The 21,767-nt window shown below is 31.8% G+C and overlaps 2 protein-coding genes and 2 pseudogenes across 5 annotated transcripts; 1 reads left to right on the top strand and 3 right to left on the bottom strand.

Annotated features, from left to right (window-relative positions):
• The first annotated feature begins 2,803 nt into the window (after positions 1 to 2,803).
• Positions 2,804 to 4,343, top strand: LOC111288593 (UDP-glucuronate 4-epimerase 3 pseudogene; annotated as a pseudogene).
• Positions 4,344 to 7,912: 3,569 nt separating this feature from the next.
• LOC111287900 (small ribosomal subunit protein uS15-like) lies at positions 7,913 to 9,978 on the bottom strand (annotated as a pseudogene). Its single transcript, XR_016341421.1, has 5 exons — positions 9,813 to 9,978; positions 9,629 to 9,701; positions 8,503 to 8,640; positions 8,231 to 8,417; positions 7,913 to 8,078 (listed from the first exon to the last, which is right to left on the bottom strand). The product of XR_016341421.1 is annotated as a small ribosomal subunit protein uS15-like (transcript).
• An 899-nt stretch (positions 9,979 to 10,877) lies between these two features.
• On the bottom strand, positions 10,878 to 12,940 carry LOC111288099 (pentatricopeptide repeat-containing protein At2g45350, chloroplastic-like). The gene has a single exon (XM_022879315.2). The coding sequence runs from the start codon at positions 12,938 to 12,940 to the stop codon at positions 11,036 to 11,038; it is 1,905 nt and encodes a 634-aa protein (XP_022735050.2). The 3' UTR covers positions 10,878 to 11,035.
• Positions 10,878 to 16,811, bottom strand: LOC111288100 (putative protein S-acyltransferase 14). Of its 3 annotated transcripts, none has more exons than XR_016341419.1 (8): positions 16,332 to 16,790; positions 15,717 to 15,936; positions 15,524 to 15,615; positions 15,163 to 15,286; positions 14,994 to 15,079; positions 14,769 to 14,834; positions 14,137 to 14,529; positions 10,878 to 12,972 (listed from the first exon to the last, which is right to left on the bottom strand). XR_016341419.1 is itself a non-coding variant. In XM_022878863.2 (7 exons), the coding sequence occupies exons 1-7, from the start codon at positions 16,539 to 16,541 to the stop codon at positions 14,404 to 14,406; spliced, it is 924 nt and encodes a 307-aa protein (XP_022734598.1). In that variant the 5' UTR covers positions 16,542 to 16,811; the 3' UTR covers positions 13,995 to 14,403. The 3 variants fall into 3 exon arrangements, 1 of the variants encoding a protein (XP_022734598.1); XR_016341420.1 differs by lacking the exon at positions 10,878 to 12,972 and adding an exon at positions 13,708 to 13,899; XM_022878863.2 differs by lacking the exon at positions 10,878 to 12,972 and having other exon boundaries at positions 13,995 to 14,529; positions 16,332 to 16,811.
• Positions 16,812 to 21,767: the final 4,956 nt, after the last annotated feature.

The following is a 21,767-nucleotide window of genomic DNA, read 5'->3' as shown; positions in this document are numbered from 1 at the left end:
GCCATGACTCTAGCTATATTTGCCCTTGATGCCTATAGTCTCATTGCCATTAAAAATGGTATGATCATGTTCATGCTTTTGATTTAAAGTAAAATCAAATTATTTTATTTTTATTAACGACTCATTAATAAAAATTGTCTTAGATTAATAATAATGATAAAAAAATCAAAAATTAAAAGTGTAGCTCATGATTTGTTTATAAATTAGATAATTATCAATAAATTTACTAATAATAATTTTATATCTATTAAAAATATAGATTTTAATATTATAGAAATATTTGAATCTAAACCTTTTGATTCAAAAATCAAACCAAAAGTAATAAATCTTAGAGATCTCTATTAATTCCAACATGATGATTATTAAAAGATACTACAGAATCTGTTTCTTTTAATAAAAAAATAAAATTTATGAAATTTTTTGCATAAAAAAAAACCTATATTTTAAAAATTGCGAAGAAAGTAGTTGCATGAATGCCATCAAAGAAGAAAAATGGTCACAAAAAGAATATTTATTAATGAGAAACTTCACCACCAAAATGCCTTCGGATTGTAAGTGTTCTTGTTTCTGGTGCTTCTTTCCTGTTCTTCAATCTCAACTAAAGACCATTGAATTTAAACATCCTAATGTTCAACTTGAGTAATTCAATCACGGCGATAGTAACTGGAGTTTAGATTGCATCAATAATGAACGGAAGACTCCAAACACAGGAAATTCCATGATCAAAAGGGGAACTAAGCAGTAATATTATTGTTTGATCGGGATAACTGTAAATTTATAAGTGTGAATGAACATAATGTTTTACGAATAATTTATAAATAAATTTAAGTTTAATTTGCTAATAAATAATCACGAATAATATTTTAGATTTTGTTTAACTAACGAATTCAGCCGGATTACATTTTTATCGAATTTTAATCTTGTTGAGTATCCAAGGGTTCAACAATTAAGACTCCATACCTGTAAAATCAAGATCTTACAATGAAATGTGAATTATAAAGAAGCCTGTTAAAAGCAATTTTCTTGGCACTCTGCAGGCAATGCAATTACATTTTCGGTCAGCTAAGACTTCATTTGAATATGGGTCCAATTATGTTTAACGAGAATCCCTTCAATCGTACAACCAAATGAAGTTTATAGGCCATTAAATTGCCATATATTTCTTAATTAGCAAGAAAATCCTTGAATGAAGATGAAGATGATGGGTGGGTGGCATTGTATATTAAGTTTGTGGGTCAAGACTCAAGTTAGGTGTAGTTTGTGAAGTTCACTCTTCTTTATTTTGAATCACAAAAGAACTTTCAAATTAAGTAAAACTTATTAAAGAATGATTGGTTCTAATAATAATAAAAAAAGTGTACTTCATCCATGGATGGTTACTTGGATTCAAATTTCTTGATAGATTGTGAAAATATAAATTTTTTATAAATTCATTAAATTTGATATAAATAAATTTATTTAAAGCAATTCAAAACAAAGATATACAAACAGAACTTCGATAATTTCATACCGTCTAAAATAATTAAATAGAAGTTGGTTTGAGCTTTGTGAAATTCTTTCTACAAACTTCACTATCTACAATCCACATGATGCTAGCTTAGGTTAACATAAATTGAAATCTAAGATATGTAAAGAAAATTCCATGGGAAAGTGGTATTGCCTTCTTTGCAAGTCTGTTTTCTCTGCTTGCCCATGCTCTCACTATTTCTTACTCACATCTTGCTAGATTTTTTCCTTTTTGTTTTGGTTTTTTATTTTCACAATAATTTTTGATTATTCATATTAGAGCTAATAATTTAAAATACAACATGTTAATATATCACAAATATTATACGAAAATAGAATATAAAGATGATACGACATAAAATTATAATAATAATTATATATGAGTTTAATAAAATAAAAAAATTTATATTTTATATTTTCGTGTCAATATAAATTATGATATGTAATTTTTATGTAAAATATGATATAAATATATAAATTTTAATATTTTATATGATATGAATACATGAATTATCAAATCTAATTCATGTCAATGGATTAATAAGGTGCACTTCTAAGTTTTAATCACACATTGCATATAAAAATTTACTATCCAACACTTTCATCAAAATCTATCTTATAGTACAAAACTTTATATTAGGATTTCTTATAAATAAATTATAAGATTCGAATTCAAAATTTAATTAAGTGAACTCATGAACTATTCATCATATCAATAATATGAAAAAATAATTGTAAGTATTAAAATTTAAAATTATTAAATATTATATCATAAAAATAATTATATGAATTAATTGAATTAAATTTTAAATTTTTTATTAATATTTTTATACTAATTTTAACTAATTTCTATAAACATCTATCAAAAGAATTTTCTTTTAGAATTAGCATCAAAATCATCATCCACACCACCAACAACAACACCCCCAAATTAAGGGTTTCCCATGGAAATTGTCCATAAATAAAGGAAAATGATATGAATCTTGAGCCCCAATTTCCGAGCCTCCCACAATCAATCAAATTCTTTTTTAATTTTTATTTTTTTTTCAAGAAAATCTTAGCCCCCCTGTTTAACCAAGTCAACAAGATCGACCCATGCCATTAAGAACATTCTTTTTGATTCTTCTTGATCCCACATCACCCAAAATCCAATTCTTTTCTCTCTCTGTCTCATTGCAAAATGTAAAGGACGTATCAAAAGAGAAACTCCACCACCGCCACCAAAACCTCCTCCGTCTCAACCACCATCAGCACCGCCAGCAAAGCAGAGTAATACCCTTTTCTCCAAACCTCGTAAATGTAAAAACAAATGTCTCATCTTGACAACATTCCATCAACACCAGGGAAATTCAAGATGGAAAAGTCACCGTAGGTTCACAGTAGGCTTAGGTGACACTCCTCCATTGTTAAGCTCACATTTTGGCCCTTTGTCTTCTTGGGTCTGATCTTGATCTTCTTCTTTCGATCTCCTTCCTCCAATCCCCTTCCTGAAGACCATTCTCGTCAGTCTCTCCGTACGTACAACTGGGGTGGACCCGCTTGGGGAAAACGGTCCGTTCTTCTGCCCGTGTCCGTTCCCCTGCCCGTGTCCGTTCCCGTAATGGTATCTCCGTTTTGGTTACTGGACCTGTCGGTTTCGTCGGTACCCATGTGTCAGCTGCTTTGAAAAGGAGTGGAGATGGTGTTCTTGGACCTGATAATTTCAATGACTATTATGACCCTTCATTAAAAAGAGCTCGACAAGCGCTTCTGGAACGAAGTGGGGTTTTCATTGTGGAAGGAGACATCAATGATTCGGCTCTTTTAAGGAAACTTTTCGAGGTTGTTGCATTTACCCATGTCATGCATTTGGCTGCTCAAGCTGGTGTCAGGTACGCCATGGAAAATCCTAGCTGTTATGTGCATAGCAATATTGCTGGTCTTGTTAGTTTACTTTAAGTGTGTAAATCTGCCAATCCACAGCCTTCAATTGTGTGGGCTTCTTCGAGTTCTGTCTATGAGCTCAATACCAATGTTCCATTTTCTGAGATTGATAGATCTGATTAGCCTGCTAGTTTATATGCCGCTACTAAGAAAGCTGGTGAAGAGATTGCACGTACTTATAGTCATATATATGGACTTTCTTTAACTGGTTTGAGGTTTTCACCGTTTATGGACCATGGGGAAAGCCGGATATGGTATATTTCTTTTTCACTAGGGAATTTTGAAGGGGAAATCCATACCAATATTTGAGGCTGCTAATCATGGTACTGTGGCGAGGGACTTTACCTACATTGATGATATTGTGAAAGGGTGTTTGGCAGCATTGGATACTGCTGAAAAGAGTACTGGTAGTGGGGGGAAGAAGAGTCCGGCTCAATTGAGGGTATATAATTTGGGGAATACTTCACCTATGCCCGTTTCAGATCTTGTGAGTATCTTGGAGAGGCTTTTGAAGGTTAATGCAAAGAGGAATATTGTGAAGTTGCCGCGAAATGGGGATGTTCAGTTTACGCATGTTAATATTAGCTTGGCTGAGAGGGAGCTTGGATATAAACCCTCAACTGATTTGCAGACTGGATTGAAGAAATTTGTCAGGTGGCATCTCAGTTACTATTCTGGTGGGAGGAAAGCTGCTGGATAATTCATTCTTTGTATTGTGGTAGGATCCTCTGAATTCTAGTTCATTATTATTCTTATCATTGTTTTTAACATTTTTTTCTGTTCATTGCCCTATTTTCGTTATTTCATGTCTTTATTGATGCCATATGAAGAGGGATATCATGTTCTACTTTGAAGAAGTTTTGTGATCAGTGAACATTGTTTGCTAGGCAGCCACATGCTGTATCAAAAGAACACCAGAACGATCTTTTTTGAAGTTTTCCTTTTTCTTTCCCATGGAATGTAATTGTTGTAGTTTGGGCATTGTAGAATTCATAACTGATAGATCATATGCTGATTGGAGGACATGTATCATTGCTATGCAATTCCAATAAAATAGCACACGATAATATGTTCTTTCTTTCCTGTGTGTTCCATGATCCAAGAATCATTCAGGTTAACAATTAGAGCAATCCAGGTCAATTTTTATTCCTTAATAGAAGCAGCTGCTTCAAAGTCATCTTTTGATGTTTTTTTCTTTAGCTGTCCATTGTCATTTATATGATTATATCCTTTCATTAGAAGTGTCTTTATAAGTCTTTAAGGATTGAAAACCTCATGTTATATGATGTGAGCATAATTTATGTAGCCAAATAAAGTTATGTGGATTGCTCATTAAAGGAAAATATGAAACACAGGGTCAGGCACAGCTAAAATTGGGTTTTTCTTTTTTTTATCTAGGAGTTTTTATTGCATCTTTTGGGTTTGAGTTTGATTTGCCATAGTCGATTTGGTCTACTTTCCGTATGATAAATGTTTTTAGACTTCCACTGGCACTGAACAATGAACTTGAAGGAGAGAAACTAGAGGTTCATGAAAGTCTTATGGAGAACTGTTTGAACTTTCAAGATCTTATGGTAGCTTACAATGGGAGTTTTTCGGATTATCCTTCATACTAGCTATTACAGTAGGCAACTGTTTTTCTTTTTGGCTATCAATTATTTTGGATTTGTCCTGTCTTCATATCCACAGTTCACTACTTCACTAGATGAGAGAGTCTATCCTGTGAAAGGTTTTATAGTAGTTCAACTCTCTAATAACAACAAGCCTAAAGTACTAGTTCAAGGATTTTCATAACTCATAAGGTGTTAGTTACCTCAGTTGGCTCATGTGTCTTGCCAAGTGCTCCGAAATAGTAGGCAGGATACTTCATCCCGCATTGAATAGGAAAAGAAAGATCGTTGGACATATAGGTGTTGGTGCTATATACCTCAACAAGCTGGTTTTGCAGGAAAAGGGTGATGTCATGTGACATATGCAGCTATCCTTAAAATGTGGCATTCAACAGGTTTAAAATTCAAATCTCAATATATGCAGTCTTTTAACTTATTTTTATGCCCAAAAAAACTTCCCATGCTGTTGAATTTGCATCCGTAGAGTTGGCTTTGCTTGTCTTTGAGCAAAATGATGATGCTTTAATAAAATGTCTTTGTACATATCTTAGCAACTTAATTTGTCTGGAATATTTAGCTATTTTGGGTAATGGCCAGTATTTCTGGATAAGAAAGGTTTATGAGTGAAGACAGTCACATTCCTGCCATTGTTGGTCTTGAAAATTTTGCTCTTATTGTATCCTTTTGAGGCTTTTGCAGTTGTGCTATTTTGTTATTCTCAGAAGTCTACTCCACTTTCACTACTTTTCACTATTCACATAGCACAAATCTAGCCCTGACAATATACGGTGATAAAACACGAAAATGATATAAACAAACACGAAGATAGCATGGTTTAAAACAATGAAATTGTGTTTTAAGTGGCCAAGATGACATGTTTCAACAAAATGAACTAATTTATCAGATCAAAGACAGTAGAAAAATTATCATTCATAATCCAATTTTACATTAAAAAAGGTACAGGTTATCTATCTGGCCATGATTCTATCTTCTTAAAGTACTTAACAGGTACAACACCATGAAAACCTAAGTCAAGATCACATTCTTGTCTGAAATGTAAAGCTTCATTCCCTCTGCAGTCATCAATAATAGAACAAGAGAAGAGTGGTAAATGTTCATCTATGACTTGAAACGGCATGAGTTCCAGTTATTTTTTTGGTACATAGTAGGCCGCAACTTGAACTCTAAACATATGCTACCTCTTAAAGGTGATCGTATGAAACAATCGAGTTAAGTTTCAGATTTAGTTCCAATTATTGCTTAAGTATTATACTCATCATTCATTGACTGCCTGAAACATATAAGAAGCAACCATGCTTACCTTCCAGATCTTTTCTAACATTAAGGAAGATCAAAATGTCGACATATATTCTCATACCTGAAGAGAAACAAAAGTGCAGATCATCAGAAGCTATCTACATCATCTAACTTCACTAGAAATGGATCCATTTCTATCACTACAATTTCCAAATCAGGCTCAACACTAGCTATTATCAGATTAAAAATCTGATTTCAAGATTGGAATCTTATCAATCCTTTAATCATATTTTGCGTCAATCCTCAGGTCTGTTGGTGCCGAGCTCTCTTGAAAAAGCAGAAACTTGAAATCGCAAGGTGAGAGATCGGTTAATAGTAAAGGTCAAAGGTTTTTTCAATGTTTTTGTTTTGATGTTCAAGTCGAGTGTTCAGAAAGGGAGTAAAAAGATGAGAAAACTTGAAAGTAGATATGAAAATTTGAATTAATAATATTTAAAGAGATTATTTATATCTGTACGATGAAAACGTCATACCTATGTGATCTAAGCTTCAAGTGGTAGGATTGGAACTGACATTACTGATCCAACCTAAACTAATAATTAATAACTAAATTAAGAGGTGATAAATCAATATTTTTATGTATCATTTGATAATTAACTGAAATGATTGAATTAACGTGAATTTCGAAATTTCAAACCAATTCGACATGTCAGCTCAAATAAAAAAAATTGAGTTACACCTGTCCAATTAATGACTCAAACTCTGCAATAAAATGTATATCTTGTCTTTTAGACCATGAAATGCTCCCCACAAGGTCAAATGTAGATAACGGTCATGGTAGGAGCCAAACAGCTCGGTATGTCAAATCTACTTGCTAAGACCATATGTCAAATCCTCTCCCTCCACTGCCAAAGCCCCAATAAAACAAACAAAATTGATAGGTTTGAATTCTCAATGAAAGGTGGGGCACGAAAAAATTACCAAAGTTCGTGTTTGTCTTAAATTATCAAAACTGGTTTGCAAAAATTCTGAACCAAAAGTTATCAAAAATGGCCTTGGGCTTGTATAGGTTTAACATCAATCACAAAATTCCAAATTGTACATGTCTGCTTTGTTAATATCATAGTTTGTCAATAGAAGTATTTATATTTTACATTTAAAAAAATTACTCGACACAATTCATTTCTATACGTATAACATGAAATATATTTTTTTATTTTTATCAAATACCTATATGATTTTTCCCTTTTGATAAACACATCAAATTAGAATATATGAATCAACATACTTGTTGATTTGAAAAAAAAAAAAAAAAATTTCTATAGTAAGAACTAAGAACATCCTAAATATTTATTTAAGTGCACAATTTCCTAATTCTCTGTTGGGCTTTAGGCAAATGACCATCCTGTTCATTTGCCTTTTTCTTTTCCTTTCTTTTCGCAGCACTCATTCTGAGCACAATTTGACAAAAATTCTAAATCAACAAGATCCAAGTAAAAACCCACTAAAAAACAAGATTCAAAACACCAACATTTCAAATGAAAGAAAAAAAAAAATGAAGAAAAATGATTCTCATACACTAAACATAATATTTTTTTCCCTCCTAAATATCTCAATTTTCAAACCGTAAGTGAACTTGTTCTTCAAAAGCATTAATAGCATGTGATAGCAAAAGTTTAGTCCTGCATATCCAGGAGAATGTCAATTGAAGCGCCGGACAATGCAAGATGGTTCAAGATGTGCCAGCTCTAAGCCACAAGTGTGCTGGCTGTGGTAGACTCGCTGCATAAACAAGCATGTTAAGATTTGCAAGTTATAACCATTTGACAATTTTCATGTGTAGATGAAATTTTCTGAAAGAGCATGCCTCTGACCATTCATTAAACATGTAAAGAACATCAAAGGGAAGCAGGGATATAATTACAAATACTCACTATTTCCACACAGGTGGCAGCTTCTTTGTCTTCTTGTAATAGCGGACAAGTCAGTGGATTCTACTCTCGACCAAGATCAACCTAAACTTGGAATCCTTGTCTTTCCTGTTCCTCTCAAGGTGCTTTCTGATGGCAACAGCTTTCTTAATCAGGTGGTACAGATCCTCAGGAATTTCGGGAGCAAGACCTGACATAAACAAATGGAGAAGTTGAATGTTTTATCTTCAAATCAGAAGGAAAATGAAACAGCAGAGAATGTCAATGAGATGTACCATGGGCTTTCAGTATCCGCAAAATCTTGCTGCCGGTAACACTTTCACCTGAGCAATCCCATGAGAATCACGGAGAATGACACCAATTTGGGACGGGGTCAAACCCTTCTTTGCAAACTTGCAAATGTTCTCCTCAACCTAAAAGATGAAATCAAGATTAATGAATATTGCCATAAAAAAGATGAGTCTTTGACAAAGATCAATGAACTACTAATAATATTCCATCCCTTCAGCACTAAAATTTCTGGTTAAACTTGTGGGATTCATAAACCAGAATAATATCTTACAGAAGAACATAATAAACAAAGCTTGAAACAACTTGAGGTTTATGTCACAAAAAGAAAGAGGGGTAATGTGCAAAACTACTGACAAACACGAATTGATGACCACTAGGATTCCAAATTTCAGCAATGTGAAAAAACAAAATATTGAAACATAGCTAAATGCACTATAACTTGAGGTTTATGTCAGAAAAAGAAAGCAGGGTAATGAGTGAAACTACCAAAAACAAGAAATCAATGACCCTTAAGATTCCAAATTTCAGCAATGTGAAAAACAAATTATTGAAACATAGCTAAATGCATTATCAAACTTAAATAGTAATCATTAAGAAATTGCTCCCACAGCCTTCAATTTTCTCTCAAGCTATCTTTAGATGTTTTACTACTTAAATCATGACAAACTTAATTTTACAAAGCCACCAGTTTAAAATCCATACAACACTACAGATTGACTTTAGATATCACGCAGACCATAGCCATGGAATTGCGCTCGAGGATAACAACTATTCCCTGTACAAATCATATCAAACATCTGGTTCTTATCTGCCACTATTCTAATCAAACAGCTCTTGAAGATTCAATTATTTCATAACATGGATTAAAAGAGCATGATTAAAACTAGTCCTGGTAATTGGTGTACTTGTATAGTGTAAAATACTCGTATTTTATATAAAAATTTCGAGTTACAATTCCGTGTGACACAAAAACATCAAACATACATATTTTTCTCAAACTCATATATGATTTTTACTAAAATTTTAAACCGTATCATTTCCGTATCTTTTTCGTGTGGTATCACAGTTCGAGTTTTAAATTACTAGGTCTAATTAAAACAAGTGACTCACATCTTGAGAAGAGATCTTCAACCAACTACGAGGAGTTCTCTTGTAAGGCAGAGCAGATGCTGAAATACCCTTACTGCACAGAAAGTCAAATCAGTCATTTGAAGCAGCTAGAAGTGATTTCACTGACATAATCATAGGGTTGTTTTCAGAGGATAATGAATCAAGTGTGAGAGCAACTACAGACCCTCGGCTGTGCATTCGACCCATGGTGACAGAGTTTCGAGCTTGGCTGCTTAGCTGCTTCTCTTGGTCACTTTGCCTCTACTTCTGAGCAAAGAAATCCTAGAATCAAAATGGAGAATCTGGCTAGGGTTTTATTCTTCTGGTCATTTTGTGGTATTTATTGGGCCTTTTCCCCATTGAAGTGGTCTTGTTTTCAAGTACTTGATTTCGTACAAATTGGTCCAAACCCCATTGAGTTATTGTCTTATAAGTGCTATTTTCGGAGAATTAGCGGCTAAGACCCAAACTAACGGTGGAAGATGACCCAAGATAAAAAAAGGGCAACTAAGAGTGATAAATGGTTTGTATTGATCGAATTGGATTTGTTTTAAAATTTTTTATAATATATAAAATTATAAAATTTTAAATTTATATTTAAATTTGAACTGAATTTTCATACGATTCAATTCAAATTAAATTTTATTGGTTTAGTTTATTCATCAGTTTTTTAAATTTAAAATTTTTTTATATACTATTTTAATATGATTTGCATATATTTAAATATATTTAGGTATAAAATAATTATTTTTATTTTATAAAAACTTAAAAAATATATAAAAATTAATAAAAATATATAATTCGAAACCCCAATATTTAGTTTAATTTTTTTTTAAATTTTTTTACTTTCTGATTTAAAATTTAATCTGAATTTAATATATACATTTAATATCCGATACTTAATCCAAATCAAATAGAAAAAAGATATAAATCAATCTAAACGTTACGATTTCGAAATGATTTTCAATTTTTTTTATTTTTTTCACCCAAAAAACATGTCGACACAATACGAAAGTGAATTTAAATTTTGAGAAAAAATCGTACATGACTTTGACAAAAATATAAAAATATATTTCATATTTAACTTATCACACAAATTATAATAAGATAATCTTCGTAACTTATTTGTCCTAAGTACAAATCCACAAATTGACAGGTAGTAAAATTTGGTGGGAAACGTTGCCGCCAGAAAGACCAACTAGCTTATGGATAAACAATGAGCCGAAAGAACGAGACAAAGCAACCTTACTCAAACAAATATTAATATGTTACTGAAAAAGATTAATTGAAATTACAGTTACAATAATTGAACAGCATACAGTTAAGTTCCAAGCAACTAATCATACATGAAATAAGATCCTTGTTATCTACAACTGAGTTCCAGGCTTTCAGGTTGTAGATTCCAACCTAAACATGACGTCCACAAGGTGTGACCACAGAGTTGGATGTTGTCGAGCCATCCAACAAAGAATAGATCTCCATAACTTGGGAATGGGATTTGTCATGCACAAAGAATTCATGAACAGTTCCCTCTAGTTCAATCCAACTGCAACCCGGAATTTTTTTCAGATTTCTCGCTTTCATCATCACCCTAACCCTACTAACAGCATTCCACATACCGCGATCGGCATACATGTTAGATAGAAGAACATAAGAACTTGAATTACAAGAGTCCAGTGTAAATAAATGATTAGCCACCGGTTCTCCAACATCGATGTTTTCATTATTTTTGCAAGCACTGAGCAGAGCCCTCCAAATCACATCATTGGCTTCAATAGGCATTTCCTCTATAAATTTTCTTGCTTCTGCTACCTGCCCTGCCCGGCCAAGGATGTCAACCATGCATCCATAATGTTGCAGCTTTGGTTCCATTTTGTGAACTCTTCTCATGATATCAAAGCAAATCAGACCTTCCTTCAACAAGCCAGCATGGCCACAAGCATTCAGCACCCCAATATATGTGATATCATCAGGTTCTACAGAAAGCCTTTCCATCTTCATGAGCAAATTGAAAGCCAATTCACCCAAGCCATGAATGGCTAACCCACCAATCATAGCATTCCAGTGATCAACACTCTTATCCTCTATACCCTCAAAAACCAGCATAGCATTCTTTACACTGCCACATTTCGAATACATGTCAATAAGAGCAACACCAAGTTTTCCATCCAAAGAAAACTTGTTTTCCTCTAGATACCGATGTATTACCAACCCTTTTTCAATGTGCCCTGATTGTGCAATTGCTGAAAGAACAATCAACAATGTGGCATTATCAGGCTGCAAATTACCAACCCGTTGCAAATGATAAAATATTTCTAAAGCTTCTGCACAATATCCATTTTGGACATAACCAGCCATCATAGCATTACACATGACAATATCTCTTTCCACCATTTCATCAAACAACCGCCTAGCTAGATCAACCTTACCTAATTTAGCATATCCATTGATCATATTAGCCCAACTGATGACATCCCTTTTCGGCATGATATCAAACAAAGCCTGAGCATCTTCCATATTCCCATGCTTTACAAACCCGTTAATCATCGAGTTCCACGAAATCAAGTCCCTATACGGCATTTCCTCAAACAATTCCAAAGCCAAATCCATCCCATTTTCCAATTGGGCGTAACCACTAATCATACAATTCCAAGTTATCAAATTCTTATACTCCATTGGCATAAAATCAAACAACTCGCATGCCAAATCAATCATCCCCCGTTTAATATACCCATCAATCATCGAATTATATGAAACGGAGTCCCTCATAGACATATTATCAAACAATTGGCGGGCGTATCCAATAAAACCACAGCGTAAATACAGAGAAATCAAACAATTTTGCAGAAACAAATCAGACCCAAAATTCAGCTTTCTCAACAACCCATGAACCTGCATTCCTTCCTTCATTAAACCCAACCGCGAACACGCTTTAAGTACCAAAGACAAAGAGAATTTATCAAAAGAAACCCCACACTCAAGCATCAAAGAGAGCAGGAGCAAAGCTTGTTCCGGGTCACGCCCATGGGAATATGACTTCATTACAGCGTTCCAAAGGAAAGGGTCCCTGTCTTGTGTCGGGAAAGCGTGGTGCATGAAGAAGACATGGCGAGCAAAGTCGACCAAGGGAGGCAATGGCGAAGGAGAGAAAGCGAGGATGAGTTTGGTGGTGAGAGTGGGGCATTGGATGAAACCAGTTGTTATTAAACGGGCGTGGATTTGGTTTACGTCGTTCGAGGTTTTGCATTTTGGGAGAAGGAGAGTTGGCTGCGTTGAGTTCCATGGCTGGTTTAGATTCGCACAGAGAAGCATCAACTCCGGTCTGTGAGGTTGGATTCTGCAATCTGTTCATATGATATTTCTGTGTTCAGATTTTATCGTTTTAACGGTTTTCAACTGTTGAAAGTTAAAATCCAGGTGTCATCCACCAGAGATGAACCGGTCGTGTATTAAAACGACATCGTTGGCCAAATTTTTTTGCCCTCGGGGTTAAAAAGGTAAGAGTGAGAAAAAATCCAAGAAAACAGAAAATTAATTCATAATTGCCTACTTCGATTTAATTCGGAGCGTTTTTTCTTATTCAATTTGAATTAAATTTAAATATTAAATATATATATATTAAATTTGAATTAAGAAGTAAAAAAATCAAAAACAAAAAAAAAAAAACACAGAATTATAAATTTTTATTACTTTTTATATATTTTTTAAAATTTTTATAAAATAAAAATAATTATTTTACATTTAAATTTATTTAAATATATTAAAAATTATATTAAAATAATATATAAAAATAAAAAATTAAATTTAAAAACCATTAAAACGAACCTCATAAAATCAATAAAATTAAATTCAATTCAAATAAGATCATATGAATGTTTTGATTTGGATTTCGATTGAATTTTTAAAATTTATAATTTTATACATTATCCAAAAAAATTTGAATCAAATCCAATTTGAACTCGTATTACCCATAGCATCAAAAGCACGTAAGCCTTTCACAAAAAAAGAAACAAAACCACTATGATTTAAAATTTTAATAAAAATAAAAAATATAAAAAAAAAACATAAAAACAACAAGATTTAAAGTTTGAAGAAAAACCATTTATTTGTTTGTTAAAAACTAAAAAAATATATTTCACGTTTCACATATCGAAACGAATTATGACACAATAATTTTTGTATTTTACAATAAACAAACACGGATTACCAAATTTATCCTCTTAACCTCGTTTGCGGAGTCATCTCGACTATGGGATTTTACTTTCACCTAGCTGTTATTCAATGAAACAATATTACTACAATAAGAAAAAATAAAACCCTGCCAACGACTTGTTTATCTAATCTGTAAGCTGATGTGAAAGACCAATTAAAAATAATAAGATGAACACTTTATTTTGCAGTAACAAACAAAATTGATAATCCAAATGCATTCTCTATATTTCTAAATCAGTACAACAAATCTACAAGAACTGAATTAATATCACAACATGCAATATTACATTCCATACCTTAAGCCTACTGTTTCTGGATATTTAATTGTCAGCCCATCTGCCACCCACCATTTTCACAACCATATGCTGCTTTCCCTGGTATTCTCTCACTCACTCTTTCCCTACTGTTATTTCTAAACAAAGATGCCTGTGGGAATGAACAGTTAGAAGGCAAAATCAGCTGTGGAGTAATGTACCTGTTAGAATACAAGGGGACAATGCGCAAGGCGTCCGTATCTATGATTACAAGAAAATGATCTACGCGTGGAGGAGGCTTTTAGTTTTTTAGAACTCCTGGGAATCAAAATCAGGCCTTGCTGGATATTCAAGACCCTGAAGTGCTGGCATCCGCCGTAAATCTTCCTCTGAATAAGCTGGAATGAACCAGTATCGCTTGTCTGTTCCGAAAACCTGTATATAGAGAAACACCATAACTTGAGTAAACTGATGACAGTTAACATGCCGGAAAAGCTGTTTTAAGAACAAATTATGGACAATCCAAATGACAAATGCGAGTAAAAGGGATTTAATTGAATTTTAACCAGAAAAATCATCAAATGACCATTATATCAGTGCTTCTTTTATGCAAGAAATGCAAGTAAAGAAACAAGAGAAAATAGCAATGTATTGCAAACACTAGTAAACTAAACCTGTTCAAAATTTTTCTTCCGACCAATGTCATAACGCCATTTTGGAGTAGTTTTCTTCTCATATGCCTGTTCAAAATATGATCACAGATTTTGTCAGTAAATTTCAGTCCATTTATACTGCATTCTAATCTTCAAGAGGGGGAATACACCAAATAATCTGGACGAAAACTGTCGCTGAAAACAAACTAGTAAACATGGTACTAAAATTCAAGATGAAGAAAATACCTCAATAGTTGTGGTATTAGCAGCCACCAATGATATGTGCATGATCAAAAACCCCAAGACACTCAATGCAAATGCCAGATTCAAAACTGTCACAAGAGAACATGGTCATACATTAGTACATGGTCAAAAAAGTTAAATAGGTCAGAAGAAAAGTCCAAGCAGCCCATACCAAAGGCAAGGAAAGTGGTCGCAAGGGTGCCAGGAGTTCCAGGAATTTCTCCATCACTAAAGAATGCTATGAAATGTGGCAATAAGGCCAAAGCCACGAGACTTGTCTCAAGAAATGTGTAAAACTGCATTGAGGTTTAAAATCATAGTCAAATAAATGCCAAGAAAAAAGAAGCAATACTCCATCAACATCTCATGAATTGCAATCATAACCTGTATTACTATAATCAATACAGAGAGGATAATTTATGCTTCCATAAGAGATTTGAAAATAGGAACTTGAAGCTAATAGGAATAAAGCAATTAGGGCCTAGAATGTATAAAATGCAGAAGAAACTAATTTGAAAATATAGCAGACATACCAAGAAAAGAAGGAAATACTTGTAATTTCGTGCACCAACACAACTGACAACCCACACACAATGATGGTCCATCTTCAGCACACACCGCCCACCTGAAACAACGAAATTGAGATGGAACTGATCATTGATAATAAAAATATTATAAGAAAATCAAGAGAAAGAAATGGAGAATTTTGGTGTCTGAAGAACGTACAAACAGAACAATGATGGCAGCGGGGTGGTTTCAGCTGGTTGCATTTCCGACAATATCGAATTCTTTGATTTGATGGGTCTGGCTGCAAACCATTGAACTCTGAACCATTCAATAGATCAGCCTCCCCTCTCTCCTCATCCATAGCTGGCCTCCAGTTAGGTGGCACACTACCCGGATCAGTCAAAACAACAGAAAAGTAACTCCATAACAGCATCACCAACTACAGAATCACATCAAAATTTCCACATTTAAACTCACTTTCCATGATACATTTAATCATCCATTATTTTTGCACTCTTTTAGTAATGTGATTATTTATAACAAAAATAGAAAAGGTCCAAGATGGAGCCTTGCTTTGTATTAATACTTCAGATTTGTTCTTTCTTTTATCTCACATTCAACAAATCGCTAAGAAATATAAAAATTTAGGAATTCATAACACCAAAAGGAAGAAAATTTAAGATCAAAACAAACACAAAATTAAAGCTTGAATATTTGTAGAACCATTTTAATCATTTAAAGAAAAACCCATCTCTTTTCTTGAATTTAATTTCAATTCAGCTTATTTTTTTAGTGAAATTACAAATACAAAGAAGGTTAAATTTGGAGACTTACCAAACAATGAAACAAGACCAAGATAAGAACAGCAGTAAGGGAATCAAGGCCGCCATGGTACAAAGCTGGGCCATAATTGTTCAAAACGACAGAGTAGTATGTGACACCCACGACAGCTAAAACCAACAGGATCATGATCGAGCCCAGACCCTTCAGAGCTGTACAAAACTTGAAAACGTTCCACGCCATCGTTGCTCCAGATCTATGCATAACACCCAGGTAAGAAGTAACACACTGAAAACAGATGTGACAGTAAGACAAGAAAAGGAGGAGATTTTTTAAGAAAAGAAAAAGAACAGATTTTTGTTTTTTGTTTTTTGAGATTTTTCTGAAAGAGGGATTGTGAATTTAGGGTTTATGGGATTTGATTAGGCCGGGAATTGGGATTCCAGGTGAGGTGTGGAATCCATGTTGCTTGACAGAAGAGCAGAGTAAGAGGAAAAGAAAATTTTTTTTGTTATTTTTTTTTCCATTTTTCCCTCTCTTATGCCCAAATGAAAGGGTAAATGCGGCACAGTTGACTTAACAGGAAGTAATTAAAGTTAAACAAGGGTTAAGAACCATTTTACGATCGCTGAAGTTCTAAGTAAGAGGGGTAAAAAGGGGTCGAATTGAATCGATATTGGTTTGATTTTTTGATAAAATATAATATTATAAAATTTTAAGATTTGATTGAAATTTAAATTGATTTTTTATATGAGATTCAATCAAGTTTTATGGATTCAATTCAGTTTTATCAGTTTTAAATTTTTTAATTTTTTATATATTGTTTTTATTTTATATATTATTTTAATATAAAATTTTAATATATTTATTTTGTTTTAGTTATAAAATAATTATTTTTATTTTATAAAAATTTAAAATATATATAAAAATTAATAAAAATATATAATTTAATTCGATTTTTTTAATTTTTTAGTTTTTATTCAAAATTTAATCTAAATTTAATATATATATTAATAATCAAATATAATTCGAATTGAAAAAAAAAAAAGATTTAAATCGAATGTTACGATTTCAACTCCATTTTTTATTTTCTTAAATTTTTTCTTGCTCCTAGCAAGTAGATCAACTCATTTGATATTTACGTTTGTTTTATATTTAATAAATATAAAACAAAAATTATCGTATTATAATTTATATCAACGTATAAAATATATTTTATTTATTTTTATCAAATACATATATAATTTAAATTATATTATTTTTTATCTTGTCTTGTATAAAATTATTAAATTTAATTGTAAGATAATTTGATCCTAAGTTATTTTAAGTTTGAATTTGTTGAAAAGTTGTGACATATTAAAAATTTATATTTTATGAATTTTTTAAGTTTAATAAAAATAATCGTACTTAGATCGATTTAATAAAAGATGTATCAAGTGAAACCAAAACCCCATAAGCTAAAAAAATTAATTTGGTTTAAATAAGAGAAAAATATTTAATGTTGATAAGTACATTTAACAACTATTCCAAAATAAAATAAATACTTTGTATTTGTTACTTAATAAGACAACAACGGCTTTATATTTGAAGGCAAGGCTGTGTGTGGTATAATTCTGGTATAATTCTTACTTCTAGAAGGTGGCACATCACATTACTATCTTTGTAATTATCTTTAGCTTCTGAAGGCTAAACATAGTATTAGTAGTTTGATTATTGGGGTTGAAATTGGTTCATTTTATTGCCACATTTGTTCCCATTTCTTTTTACCTTTTTATTTCAGTGCTTCCTTTAATTTGAACTTCTGTTTTTTTTTTTTTTTTATATTAATAAAAACCCTATTCAAGGATGCATGAGTGTCGTTCATTTTTCTCAATAATTTGAACTTTTTTTTAATTGTTAATCTATTTTTGAATTTTTGAACTTTACGATTTTATCTCATAAAATGATCAATTGTTTCACAGATTTTTTAATGTATCACAGTCCATATTAATTTATAAGATATTATCTATTTAATTTATTAAAATTTATAATTTTATCTAACAAAAGAGATTTTCACAAGTTAATGATTATGTAAATACTTATATTTTAAAACTAGCTCTAATATACAGTCATGCTATATAATTTATGACTCTTCTCAAGATCGTAACATCTTTTCTCATTTCATATAAAATATGAACAGTCGGGCATGCATGCAGATAGCAAGAGCAGGGCCATCGGCTGCCTCACAAAACTACCAGCTCCAGTGGCAGCACATAGATTTGAAATGGGTAAGGCAGTTCTGAATGAACTTGACAGCTTTGAAGAAACTACTCAAAGATGCGATGCGAGGGAGTCTTGCATATTGCTCTTTCACCAAAGTTAAAGGCAGTGACTAAGGGAGCAGAATGGAGAAGGATTACTAGGTATTAATATATGAAATTTTACCATAATTTTTGTGATGATTACATTATTTGGTGACCATTTTTTTTGTTACCAACTACCACAAAAGATAAATAATAAGGAGACGTTTTATGTCATCGTCACCCTAGATTAGGTGACGAAAGTGAAGTATTGACGATGAAATTTTCATCACATGGACCTATTAATGATAAAATATAATATTTTACGATATTATTATGTGCATCACTACAAGAGTTTTGGTTGTTAGTGACTTTTTTTTTTAATGTTTAACGGTGTTTATAAACGCCACAAAAAGATTTGTAATGTTTGTGAAAAATGTCACGCAGAGTGCTGGCTATTCACTCGTCGTGATAAATAGCGACGTTTTCAAAAAAAATCTTAATATTAGCGCCGTTTATATTTGAAACGCCGTCATTTTAGTGGCATTTTTATCTTTGAGTCACTGCTAAATTAGGGATGTTTTTATAAAGAAAAATTTCGTTGCTTTGGTGAGTTTGTAACTAAAAATGTCACTACTTTAGAGACATTTGAATCTGAAAATGTCTCTATATTAGTGGCGTTTGTATCTTTTAGTCACCGCTAATTCAGTAACATTTTTATTAGAAAAATGCCGTTGCTTTAATGGCATTTTTTTGAGAAAAATGTCACTTAACAAGCAGCATTTGTTGGTAAGAGTGCCGCTACTTATAGTGATATTTTATGCTACAAACACTACTAAATTATTCATTTAGCGACCCACGATGGACACAAATGCTGTCATTATGTAAAAATGTATTTTTTTCTAAATTCTTTTAATAAATTTTATTTTCATTAAAGAGCTTAAATTCAAAAACTGAATTTTATATTAACTTCATTCACGTTTAAATATACATCTAATTAATACAAAGTTTAATAATTAGTATAATAACATTCAAATATTTTATATACATTAACAAAATAAAAAATTAAAATATATGAAATGGATGACTGTAAACATTTTGCTGGCTGCCAATTGATAAAGAAAATTTTTCACTTTGATCACTAGCGTACTCAAGAACCTACTGAATAATACTATACAATTTTTAACACTTCATTGTAAACTTTTTATATGTTAAATTTAAATATTTACTAAACAAAATACCTAAGTTGGTGGAGCACCAAGATCATTTTTTAAAAATTGTTGTTGCACAAAATTCATAAAATGATCAAATTGATCATGCAATTGTTGAAATTTAGCACGCTCTTGCTCTATTCTAGCACGTTCTTCCTTAATTTTGGTACGCTCATGTTCTCTTTCTGCTTTCATTTGCTGAAAACGTTGTAGCATAGTTTGTAACTCCCCTCTCAATATTGAAATGTCTCGCGAAGATTGACTTGCAAAGAATGTAAATTACGGAGAGCTACGTCCATAGTAGGCAGATGGTGTTGGGCCCATTCCAAGGCCTCGGACCCGTCCATGCATTTCTTTTCCAACAACTTCTATAAATATCCGATTTTTCATTTCTTGCATGTTAAGAGAACCATCAGATGCTACTTCAATCTCATCAACTATTTTTTCTTTCGCTTTCTCCTATGAATTTGTCATATACAACTATCAAGTTTAATGATTAATTGATTATATGTTAAAAATAGTAAATATTTACTTTTTATTAAAATAGATTATACAAATTACCATAATTTCTTATGTTTCGACATTCATGTAAGATCCCTTTTTTTGTGTTATGCGAAAAAGTTTCACAAGTGTAATTGTACCACCCATCTCATTCTCCTATACAAAAACATATGTTATTTGATATGATATATATCAATCATAACTTATTCATGCATATTAAGCTTGTCAATCAAGTATTAAAATTTTGAATAATTTTAATATCATGTATTTATATTTTGGCCCCGTAACAACACAATAGTCTTAAACATACACAAACAATAAAATCATTTTGGGCTTTCACACATATCGATCATGAAAATCAAATTTAATTATTTTCTCCCAATTTAATATCAAGGATTGAAGCCATTCAATAAGTTGAAAGCCATCAAAAAATTTAATTTGTATATTGCCTTTTATATGCAAAAATACTCCCAAACAGACCTAAACAATAACTTTTTCTCCTATATCAACTGTAAAAATCAAGTTCAATCAATCGAACAAGTTTAATATCAAGTATTAAAGCTATCAAAACTGTTAAAATATAACAATCACAACAAATCTATATTAAAGGTGTAAATATACGTAAATAATAACATTTCATACATATCATTTGTGTCAACTAAGTTCAAAACTTTCGATAAGTTTAATATCATGTATTGAAACTATCAAAACTATTAAAACAGAACAATAATTGTTAATTTGCATATTTACCTTTTAATGGCTGAAAAAGTTCATTCATTGGAATACATTTATTATCATAAACTTACGATTTTTTTTTGCTTTTTTGCAAAACTTTTTGATCCACTTGTGTGGCTATATTTCTGTGCTTTCTACTAATAATCCCGATATGTTCTCTTTTCTGTCATAAAAAATAATTACGTATATGATAGAAATACAAATATTATCAACTTAAACCATAAAATACTTTCATCATTTCATTTTACTATATAAAGTTATAAACTAGTACCTCTTTTTTTCTTGAGAACCAAAATCTAATCAGTTGTTCATATTATCACCTAATCACATTACGAGATAGATTTTTTATCATCGCCTTTATAGTAGTATTTCGATCGAAATACTTATTCTTCAAACTATGCTTATAATCTTTCAATTTCTTTCCCAATGACTCAAGCACAAACGAAGTTGATATTTCAACAATAAATCTTGACTGTAATAATACAATAAGAAAAGTTAGAATAAGTAAACAATATGTAAAATAAAAATTTTTTTATATCTGATTAATTATATTAATACATCAATAAAGTTTAACGTATCGACCTTAACTTCTTCTGGAATTTTATGCCATGTTTCATAATGAATAGGCAATTTCATTCCATTACGGGCTACCATGCTTAGAAATTTAGTCAATAGTTGAGCCTCTTCACCAATTGGTTGCTTATTAGAGTTTGCAGACACTGTAATACGTTCGTTAGGAGTTAGTGCAAACAATTCCTTCAAAG

Source organism: Durio zibethinus, chromosome 4 (assembly GCF_047325235.1).
Source record: "Durio zibethinus cultivar Kanyao isolate XHJ-2024 chromosome 4, ASM4732523v1, whole genome shotgun sequence".
NCBI lineage: Eukaryota > Viridiplantae > Streptophyta > Magnoliopsida > Malvales > Malvaceae > Durio > Durio zibethinus.
This window is presented reverse-complemented; position numbering and strand designations above follow the sequence as displayed.

Coding starts and splice junctions, on each gene's coding strand:
- LOC111288099 (XM_022879315.2), bottom strand. CDS start 12,940: ATGCTTCTCTGTGCGAATCTAAACCAGCCATGGAACTCAACGCAGCCA.
- LOC111288100 (XM_022878863.2), bottom strand. CDS start 16,541: ATGCATAGATCTGGAGCAACGATGGCGTGGAACGTTTTCAAGTTTTGT. Junction 15,937..16,331: donor TGGTCTTGTTTCATTGTTTG/GTAAGTCTCCAA, acceptor GTGATTCTGTAG/TTGGTGATGCTGTTATGGAG. Junction 14,835..14,993: donor CTAATACCACAACTATTGAG/GTATTTTCTTCA, acceptor TATTTTGAACAG/GCATATGAGAAGAAAACTAC.